Below are 11610 nucleotides of genomic sequence, written 5' to 3' on the forward strand. Positions count from 1 at the left end.
GTGATTACATTTATGACAAAGATGAATCTCAAGGCAGCCTTGGGGATCCTTGCTGGAAAAAGGCAGAATACTTACTTAATGAGAATTTTATTTCTGGTCCAGGAAATTTCAGGCTGAGGATAGGATTCCACTGCACACATGAAAGTAGCCACTTCTTCAACTAAGGCATCCACTGTTTCAAGAGGAGTGGTGATGACAGGGGCTGAAAGGAGAGGAGAAATCAAATGAGAGCATTCTACAGTACTGCTTACTAACTCTTCTGTAAGTAGTCAGAGGCCACCACATACCTGAATGAGAATGACATTTCCCCATAGTAGAAATTTGCCAAAAGGAAGGAAAAATTTTGTGCAGAGGATTTTGTTGCTACTTCTAAAGTAGGCATTTGAGAATCAAAAGAGAAGGCTTTCAGGAGAGTCGGACTTAGATTTATTATATATGGGTAGAGGCAGATCCAGGTTTTGTGAAGTTCAAAGTTATATAATTTAGGTGTTCTTTTTAAGAAAAAATATATAAAATTATTAATACAAAATGTCTGTTGCCTCTCTAACACCAATCAACTTGAAGGGAAGTGTCACTGAAGGGAAGTCAAAGTGAAAAGAGAAAGCAATCTTAACAATTTCTGTTTAAAAACAATTTTTCCCAAATTTTGTTAAAATGTATGTTTATATGAACACATTGCTAGAAACCACCAGAGGTCTTAGAAGGGGGCTCCTGTAAATGAGAGGCTTTGAAGGTGAAGGTTCATCAGATTTATAAAGAATTCACATCTGAATTATGAGAAGATTAGAAAAAGACTCAATAATAAAAAGACAACCCAAACAACAAATGAGCAAAGGATATGAACTGACCTGTCTCCAAAGAATGTATACAGATGGACAACAAGCATGTAAAAAGATGCTCAACATCATTAGCTATTAAGGAAATGCAAACCAAAACCTCAGTAAGATACTAGTTTACACACACTGGAATGGTTATAATAAAAAAGAAATATAACAACAAATACTGGCAAGGATGTGGAAAAATTAGAACCTTTGTGCATTGTTGGTGGGAATGTAAAATGGCAGAGCCACTGTGGAAAACAGGATGGTCGTTCCTCAGATAAGCATAGAATTAATATATGATCCAGCAATTCCACTTCTGGATATATGCCCAAAAGAACTGAAAGCAGAGACTCAGATATTTGTCCATCCACGTTCAAAGCAACATTACTCATAGTAGCCAAAAGGTGGAGCAACCCAAGTGTCTGCCAACAGATTAATGGATAAACAAAATGTGGTATATCCATTCAACGAAATAGTATTTGACAATAAGAAGAAACAAAGTATTGATACGTGCTACAACATGGGTGAAACTTGGAAACAATAAACTAAGTGAAAGAAGCCAGTCACAAGAACGACATACTGTACAATTTCATTTATATAAAATATCCAGAATAGTCATTATCTGTAGAGACAGAAAATACATGAGTGATTGTCTAGGAATTGGGAAGAGGATGGAGGGCTTAGGGAGTAATCTATGGCTAAGGAATGCAGGATTTCAAATAGGTGTAATAAGAATGTTCTAAAATTGATTATGATGATGAATGCACAGCTCTGTGAACCGTATACTTTACCCAAAGAGACTGGTATGTGAATTATATCTCAATAAAGCTGGGGGTTTTGTTTGTTTGTTTTTGCTTGGTGTGTGTGTGTGTGTGTGTGTGTGTGTGTGTGTGTTACAAAAAGAAAGACAAAAGGAAGAGAGGCCATAAACATGGTCCCTCTCTCCTCCCACCTCCATGAAATGAGGGTCACCTGGCTTAGAAGAATTGGGGAGGAAAGAGAAGTTAAGAAGGATGAGAATGTGTTGGTAAAGGGATGCACCCCACTTCAATTTACAAATCTGAGAATCCCACCAAAACAAAGGGGTGAGGTCCTGGTCACCTCAAGGGTTTGATGGTGTGAGAAAGTGCCGGCCCCTGTATTTGGGTGAGTCTGAAAATCTACCCCATTGTATAATCTGATTTAAAATAATTATCATCACTGCTTTGTTATTATTTATCAAAGATTTATTTACGATTTTTCATGGAGCAGGCACTGGGTTGACTGGAAGCAAAAAGATGTGTAAAGCACATCTCTGCCTGGTAAGAGTCCACAATATAGATGATAAGGTAGGATAGATACATAAAATGATCAGCTATAATAATCAGTTATGCCTGCTATCCTGGCATAATTATTAATAGTACCCCCATACTCCAAAAATACCTGAGTTTGGACAGTAAATTATATGGTCATTTTAGTTAAAATGCAAGGTGCCTAGGAAAGCCAAGTAAGTAGTGTGAGCAATATTTTAGATGCAGGGTAGGGGGTGACAGCCCCATAAAACAAGAAAAAACTGGCACATTGGCCATTTAAAAATGCATCCAGGGCTTCCCTGGTGGCGCAGTGGTTGAGGGTCCGCCTGCCGATGCAGGGGATGCGGGTTCGTGCCCGGGTCCGGGAAGATCCCACATGCCGCAGAGCGGCTAGGCCCGTGAGCCATGGCCACTGAGCCTGTGCGTCCGGAGCCTGTGCTCCGCAACGGGAGAGGCCACAACAGAGAAAGGCCCGCGTACCGCAAAAAAAAAAAAAAATTTTAAAAAAAATGCATACAGTGTCTAAATGAAACTTATTTTTTTCAGTAAACTCAGAGGCAAACTCATTGGCTGAGAGTAAGGGAAATGGTGGTTGGGAGTGTCCACTTAGCCCATATCTCTTTCGTAAGTGTTATTCTTTTCTTAAGGTCCAGTTTCAGCATCATCTCCTCCCAATCTCCCTGACTTCCTAGATAGAACCAAATGCCCTTTTCTTTAACCTTGGGTCATCCTATATATGTCACTCATAGCACTTGCCACACAGATGCTATTAGAATGATTTATGTCTTTGTCCCACACTCAGTTATAAAAAACCTTAAGCTTTGGGTCAGGGACCATGTCTCAGACCTCTCTCTATCTGGAGGGCTAGCACACTGACTAATGTATTGTTTAAATGAACCAAACTCTATTACTGAGGCCTTTATAAAAGGCATAAATTTTTTAAAAGGTTGAGAGAAAGTAGGTGAAAGAAGAGGGCAGAATTTCTAGGTGAAATGACATCTTTTATATCTAGGCAGCAAGGCACCCCTTTTCCCAACTTTGCACTAAAATGGCCATTAATATATACAGAATGCTGTACAAAGAAATAAAGAAATTAAAAGTATTAAAGAATAGTTAGGAGACATAAAAACAGACAGGCGCTAATAAACTTCTATCAGAAGTTCCAAAAAAAAATAAAATAGAAGAAATGGCACAGAAGTAATATGTAAAGGGATAAATCACTGATCATTTTTCAAAAGTGAAAAAAAAAGCAGAAATATTCACATTGAAAGTTTCCACTAAGCATCAAGCCAGATAAAGAAAAATAAATTTATCCTTAGATACACTGGATTGAAACTGTAGAAAATTTAAGATAAAGAAAATCTTAAACCTTACTAGAAAGAAAAGATCAGTCACCTTAAGAAGAATGCCAATTAGGCTCACCTGATATTACTTGGCAACAGTTGATACCAAAAGGCAATGGACCAGTATTTTTAAAAGGGTGAGAAAAAAATAACTGTTAGTCTGGAATTCTATAGCCAGCTTAGATAATCATTTTTTTTTTAAATGAAGACAAAGTAAATACACAGACAAATGCTGAGAGTATTTACCACTGAGACCTTCTCTGAAACAGTTACTGAAAGTATATAAACTCCATAAGAAATAACTTGTACCCCAAAGAAAGGGGCCAGTGATGAGAAACTGTAGTTAGCATAGATGGTGGTAAAAAATAATTGCAATTTTCGACACTGTGGAATATATATTTTTTAAACTCAATAATTTTTGTGTTTAATAAAAGAGTGGAACTAGAATTCTAGACAAACAATTATAAGAAGAAAGTTTAGGGAAGAAGTTCAGCAGATTGTTAAAACATTCTAAGTTCTTTACGGTAAGCAGGAAGATGACAGAAACACTGAATAACTCTAAACACGGGGAGAAAATATATGGTTAGAGACATATTGTTAAAATTTCATTAATGCTTACCACTAAAATAATAGATTAAAACCCCAAACTTCCAGAGTAGCGGAAGAAAAAAGAGACTAGAACTGTATCAATTAAAAAAAAATGATGAAGAAGCAGAAAAGGATAAATAAGCCAAGAAAAGGTATAGTTAACAGAAGACACAAATTAATGTGGAAGAAACATGGCCAAATATATCAGAAATCACAGTAAACACCCATGGTATAAACTGATCTATGGAAAGGCAGACACTATCATACAGGATTAAAAAACACAAAAGACATGCCTAAATAAATTAAAACAGAAACATTGGATATAAAGAGAATGGAAAATATATACGAAGTAAACAAAACAAAGTGATAAAGCAATAAAGTAGTACTAATATAAGAAAAAATGGAATATGAGGTGATAAGTAAGCCTTTAAAGAGTGAAGAGAAATACTACTTAATGATAAAAGGAGCACTCCATCAGGAAGATACAACAATCATGAAGCTTAATTATTTAAAAATATAGACTCAAACGAAGCCCAAACTAAAATTAATATTACCAGAAGATATTACAGTGAAGTAATAGGCTACGAAATTTTTAAAGAAGATTACACACACACACACACACCACACACACAGACACACACGAGTGGAAAAATGAATGAGGAGCAAAATGTTATAATCATTTACCTCTGAGTTGTGGGCATTATGTGTAACTTTGTATTTTTGTTTTGCCATACCTTACAGCAAAGTATTACAGGAAAATACTATATAATATTTAAAAATATATAAAATTAATATATATTATCTTTGTAATAAAAAATTATAGGACATAAATCAGAAGGCCACAGAAATGTTAATTTTCCAATGCAGTGGAAGCAAATTTGTAATGGATAACACAGTTTGAGAAAGTCAGTCTCTTAAGAAAGAAAGCAGATTTTTCTAAACAACTAATGAATGAAATAAGCAATCAGTTGCATAATCACATAGATATTGAGAGATTAAAAAACAAAAAATATTATAGTAAGGTCATGGGATGCAAGTAATGATGGTTAACTGATGGTATTGAATGCTTTCATTGTTTTAAAAGAAAGCCTGTTGAGGAACTAGACGGTAAGAGGTTCTAGCACAGGACTTGAATTCAAATCCCTGCTCCGTCACTTACTTCCCACTCACTTAACTAGCTGCCTTGGCATCTTCAGCTGTAGATGGAGATAATAAAACCACCGCATAGGCTTGTCGTGAGGATTAAGTAAGTGAATATACATAATGCATTTAACATTGTCCTTGGTCCATATGGAACACTCTGTGTTATTTGATTCCTATAATTTAGAGACAGAAACCTGAACTATTCAGTTGTTCTCCTGGTTGCTGTATTACCTGCAAATTACCAATAATACTTCTAGGAGTCTATCCCAAGGAAATAATCCCCAAATGGAAAGGCATATAGATGAATTTCACTGCACAAAAATAGATTAATTGTACTAAATTGTACTAATTGTGTGAAAGTGGAAGAAGAGTTAGGCACACAGCTTTGTCTTCTAGCTGTGGTCTACTGGAGCTGGCTTGTACTGGCTTGCAAGAGTCACGTGTTAATTTCTCAGAAATTTAACAAGATAACGGAATAGAGCCATTATTAGAAACTAAACTATATAAATTTGATTAGATAAATTGTGTTAAAAACAAAGTAATAATACTCAACATTTATCACTTTCTAATTATTTTTCTATATTTTACTATTATCTATGTTCTTGTGGTTATTTACATCTAATGTCTGTAGAAATTGTAGGTGTGCTACTATACATCTCCTCCCAACTCAGTGTTTGTTGGTACCTGGAAATTGGCTGTGACTGGAGCATTTATACAGCAGTCAACAAATGTAACATATCAGGGCCTTTTTTTCCTCAGAGAGGCAAATGTTCAACATATATTAGCAACTGTTATCTAAACAGGATACTATTTACACAGTCACTGCAAATGGTACTTTGAAGATATTGATGATATAAAATATGCTCATGCTTTAGTGGCAGGGAGCAGAATTGCATAAACAATCTTATTATGATATCTTTTTTTAGGATATGTAGAAAAAAATGGAAGAAAATATATCAATATCTTTACAGTCCTGGAAGTGTAGGTGATTTTCTCTTTTAAACTTTTGTATATTTTGTGTTTTCAATATCATTCTTAATGGCCATGAATTATTTTTACCCAAAGCTCCAAACTTTATTCATTAGTTTCTTCTCATTCAACATGCAGATGCAGAAGTGACAGAGTTAACAGACATATTATCTTTCCAACGAGGCAACACAAACTCTGTTGAGATCAGTTAAGATCAAAGAAGTAAATCTTAGAATGTCTTGATAAACTTAGACATGGAGAAATACATGAGCTCTTACTAAGAACAGCTTCCCTTAATGTTCAGTGGCATGACAGTTTCATGTGAGATTTGATTCTGTTTTTAATAATTTTAGCATCTAAAACTGATTAAAAACCTGCTATCAGCCATGCATTATACTTTTCATTCATGATCTCATTTATGTATCACAACAAACATAAAGGCAGATACTTTTATTATTCCCATTGGCAGATGAGGAATGAGGGCGACGAATTGTTCAACAACTTGTCTAAACAAAACAAAAGCAGGAAGTGATAGAACTGAACTTCAAAGTTAAGTTTGATTTAAAGTACCTATCTTTTAACTCTAAGCTATACCATGTCTTCAGTGTGGTACTAGTTACAGAAAGGGGAAAAACATGATTGACACCAATATCAATATCAATACCTATAGGCAGAGTATAGTCAGTTAAGTCCACTTTGCCCATATTCCAAAATTACCCAAACAAATCTGCTTTCAGATTTTTACTGGCACAATCACATAGTTGTATTTAATGACATTTGTTGACTCAGCAGACCGTCTCCTGTTTGTTTTCATTCTACAATCCAGCTTTCATCTCAGCCAGGGCCTGTTTAAACTAGGACACTATTTCTTCCCTCAATCCAAGGACCACATGAACAACAAATACATGAAAATAAACACAATGCTTTTCTGTACCCAAAGAGTAACTTAACTTGGATACTAGCTGCTGAGAAGGATATGATATTACCCTTTTATGGGCTCTAGCACATGGCCATTGACATACCAACTTCTGATTGACCAGCTGCTGACTGACATAACCAAATGACTGAATAAACAAAGAAGTCAGGTGTATTTGCTCCTTTCTGTTCTGGTATAATTAGGGCTCAGACTTGGAACATATTCATGCTTTTCTAACATCATGAATACAGTATTGTTTTTGCGGTATGACAAAACACTTTGGTGTCGGAAATTTTTCAAATCCCCCAAAGAAAGAGGATGTTCAGTATTGCTCATCATTTGGCATATCTTAGAAACTGACACATTTATTCTGCTGGTGATGTAATCAAACATAAGCTATTTTTTATTATGATGTCTTTGGAACTTGTAAGGTTCATTGATCACCTCAATAATTATTGTTATCTCACTTATTAATACCATATCATTAATTCTTTGTCACAGAACACACTGTTGGTCCTTGCCTTCAGGAATGACACTGGGGACAGGCAGGTAGGAATTCTGGGTCAGCCTGTTAGAATTTCTGAAATGACCTCTCCTGGGGGGCATTCCTTTGGGATTAAGAGATGATTTCATAGGGACTCATCTAAAATGTGCTTGTTCCCCAGAAGTGATCACGCCACCAATCATTGACAATCCTTAGCATAGTACATAACATTGTAAGTTGAGCACTGGTAGGTCCTTCATTTTAGGAGAAAACTGAGGCTTACAGTGACTACATGCTTTCCCTAAAGACACACAGAAAGGCATTGGGGACAAGAAAAGGAACTCGATTGTAACATTCTCTTCCAGACCTGCAATATCCTTGTTTCATTTTCTTCATTATTTGACCTAGACGACATGGTATGTTGCCAGATAATCTCAGCTCCCTTACTCTCTAGTCCTTTAGCTGCACTGACCCTGGAAAGTACCAATCTTGAACTAATCCAACCAGCTGTCTTCACTGCTCATATGTTCATAAAGTATTGTTGGATAAAGTGAAACAACAGTGCAGATCAGGACCATGAAGGGCATGCAGTCTCCAGTCCCAGCGGGTCCTCAGCATGGACATATGGTCCTTCTACATTATCGATACACTTCTCTCATCTTCCTGAATGGGACCATTTCCTTGAGGTCCTCTAGGCATCCCTTACTTGCCACTTTCCCCCAATAATCTCACGTCCTATTTCACTGAGAAGGTGCCTACTTCACCTTTTGAAATATGGTAGAAATCTTGCCATTTCTTCTCTTTTTCTGTTCTTTAAGGTCAATAATATTTAAAGCAACTGTGTTTCCGCAAACGTGGAATGAGTCGCTCTTTCAATATACGTTAGTATAAAACATTCATCCAGGACTTGGTATCCTGGATTTCAATGACAGCTGTGCCTGATCTGACTTGGTCGTGTGTCGAATTTGTGAATTCTATCCCTGTAGACACATGATTTAGAAGAAGAAGTTACTAAAATATACCTCAGGTTAAATCACTTGAGACTCAAGAGCTTCTAGGTATGGTAGTTATGGGGTAATTTTAAAACTGGAATTTGGACGGGAGTTCTTTGTGCATAGCATGTTAACAAATTCAGGGCTGCTTACATGAACTACTATACTCCTACAGAAAATCCTACTATACACTTCATACTCCCTGATAAAGCGTTAAATATTATTGAAGAATGTGGTTAAGGCGAATGTTCAGTGAAATGTTGACTATTTTCATACATGACAGTTTATAAAATTTTCCTCCTTATGGTTTGATGCTGAGCTCATGATTGAAAGTATTACTAGTTGAAATGATTCAGAAAGATAGTGACTTTTCCCTTTGTCTTTGAATATTAGGAATATCAATTAAATTAAAACTATAACGATACACTATTAATTCTACAAAGTGGGTTATTAATTTTATTGAGGAAATCCTATGCCGATGGTTGGAAAAGAACCCATGGAATACTCTTGCAGTATTTTAATTGTGTCGGTTTATTTTGTGATATATTATGCTGCAGACACCTTGACTCATTCATGCTAAAGGACTTAGGAAAAAGGTGTACCATCTAAAAAGCCTCTTCCCATTATTGCCTTCTGCCAAGAATAGAGAAAACAACTAGAGATATTTTGTGTAGAACAATTTCATTACTTTCAATAGTATTAAAATAATCACATATTAATGTGGTTTTTTGTACCAATATATCCCATGTACTTCAACATTTAAAATTTGAAGGATTGTGTTTTCATGATAATGTTTATTCTCAGAACTGGTAAGTGTAGTTAATGAATGTTTGCTCTTCCAGGCCTGGTGTTTTGGCTAAGGCTGATGTTAAATCCATATTAATTTACATTTTTTAATAATACTCAAATACTCTCTTTGAGTAGGTAGGCAAAAATAGTTTTTTGATTTTACAGTCTAATTAAAGCAGTAAATAAATTATGAACAAATAAACAAGGTTGGGGTAACAATCTGGCTATTTTATTTAGAAGTCAGGGTTTTGGCTTTGTGACATTTATGCCACCATTTTTGAAGTTTTCAAAATAAACAGTGTGCTTCATCTGTAAAGTCTGGAAGCTACAAATCTTCTCTTTCTAGAATATAAATTAGGAGGTTGGGTTTGGTTTTTCTTTGTGCAAGAGATTCTAATTTGGACCAGAAAATCAATTGTCCTGCTCCTTGTAAGACTGGATTTCAGTAAATTTTAGTATTTAACCATGTCATTTTAATGTAACTTCATGGTTTAGAATAGCACAAATAAATTTATAACAATCCATAAGTCCAGACGTCCAGGTGCTGCCTTTCCGGACATCCGTTGTATGATCAGGAAGTATTAAAATAATCTGAAGCCAATGTTAAGTCTTTCTGGCTATTATTAGCTATTTGGAAAGATCTAGATTCTCTTTTATCTGGAGCTACCTTAAAGTATTAGTTGACAATTAGACATTTAAATACATTTGAAGATACTGTTCTACTCATGTAAAATAGAAAAAGAAAGCAACAAAACAACATAAGTCTATGAAATCCGACTGTTTGTGAAGAAAGCTGTATCTTGTTAGCATGTGAATTTTGACCTTGTGGTTCCAGAAATTCTAATGAACCACAAAATCTAAGCTATGTTTCCCATCTACATACAATATATTTTAGTACCTTCACTTATCTATACAATACAAACCTGTTCAGTTCTTTGGTAAAGTAATATGAAGGGAAAATAATGCATTTGAGTGTGTCATAAATCACAGAACCTTTTTTACTCTACTGTAATACATTTAATTTGAAAACTCTGTAGTATCATTCAATCTGCTTTCTCGTGTCTTTGTAAAAAGATTTCAATGAAGCCCCCAGTCACTTCACAAGTCACCTATTTTCCTATCTTTCTTCCTGATTTGAAATACCCTAGTCTCAGTTTCATAATACGCTGGCCAGAAACTGTGGACATTCTTGCTACTGCAACAGGTGTTTGTCAGTTTCTTAAGTTGCTTTCCTTTCCCCTGAGGTGGTGTTATTTCCGGTACATTCCAAAGGCTCTGAAAAAAACTTTTCACAGTCTCTTGCCAAACCAAATCATGGCTCCAGCCTCTAAGTTATTGAGAACCCATTGTTCTTCAGGCTTTTATCTTATAGGCACTTGTGTGCGTCTTTCTCTAATTCCAGTGTGGGAGGAACTAAAATATTGATTAAGAGTTTTGCAAAGCTGAAGCTGAAAATGGAAATGATTTTTGTCCAGAAGCAAACACTCTGGATGTCTGGGAGTGCGGTTGATTATATTCCCGGCAAACCTGATGTGAAAAGGTTTTCATCATCCATTTAGACCACCCTGAAGTTTGACATACACATAAACAAACTGACCTCGATAACTTGCAGTCTACCTGCTAATGTTTCCCCTATAAGTGAGGGCTCCACATTCACTGAATGGCTGAACTTTTTATTGCAGAACCTAAGCAGAGGAGGGATAGCAGTAGAATGGAGACCATCAATCAATTGCTTATTTATACAGTTTTCTCCCTCTCCATATACTGCACCCCTACTTCACCAAGTGAAACCCAAGCATGCCATAATATGAATCAGTCATGATCGGAACACACGCATGCACCTCAGAACTATGATAAGGCAAGAGAAGACAAGATTGCTCAAACCAACCTTTTGGAAGTTTCTCAGTCCCGCTGAAGGCAACCAAAGTAAGAATATGTACCAGTGGAATGTTGACAAGCTCTCTCATGATTAATCCAGGCTCAGGCAGCAGAAAGTTCTTTCTGGACAACACAAGGAAAATGCCCCCCCCCTCAGTTTACATTTTAAAGCATAGTTTGTTCCAAAAGGGTCGTCTGCTAATGACTGTTTGTGTCAGCAGCTCCACTGACTCTAAGTATAATCAGGAATTCTCAGACTTGGCTGTAATGATGGACACGGCCAGCTGGTGAGTATCCACTTAGGCCAGTAATGCAAGTGTAGGGCTGGAGGAACAAGGGAAAGAAAATCCCTTTAGAATCCCTTTTAAGACAGTGGTAGAAGGACAATACCAGAT

The 11610-nt window shown here is 36.1% G+C and overlaps 1 protein-coding gene across 6 annotated transcripts in view; it reads right to left on the minus strand.

The window, feature by feature from the left end:
• Positions 1-11304, minus strand: part of MUSK (muscle associated receptor tyrosine kinase) — a gene marked incomplete at its 5' end in the record, with an annotated part of 91871 nt that extends 80567 nt beyond the window's left edge. For all 6 annotated transcript variants that reach the window (XM_082842804.1, XM_082842803.1, XM_082842806.1 and 3 more), the window contains 2 exons: positions 76-202; positions 11226-11304. In XM_082842804.1, coding sequence (XP_082698930.1) covers positions 76-202; positions 11226-11304 — 206 coding nt within the window. The remainder of the gene's footprint in view (positions 1-75; positions 203-11225) is intronic.
• Positions 11305-11610: the final 306 nt, after the last annotated feature.

This window comes from Leucopleurus acutus (assembly GCF_964270905.1).
Source record: "Leucopleurus acutus genome assembly, chromosome: 7".
NCBI classification, from domain to species: domain Eukaryota; kingdom Metazoa; phylum Chordata; class Mammalia; order Artiodactyla; family Delphinidae; genus Leucopleurus; species Leucopleurus acutus.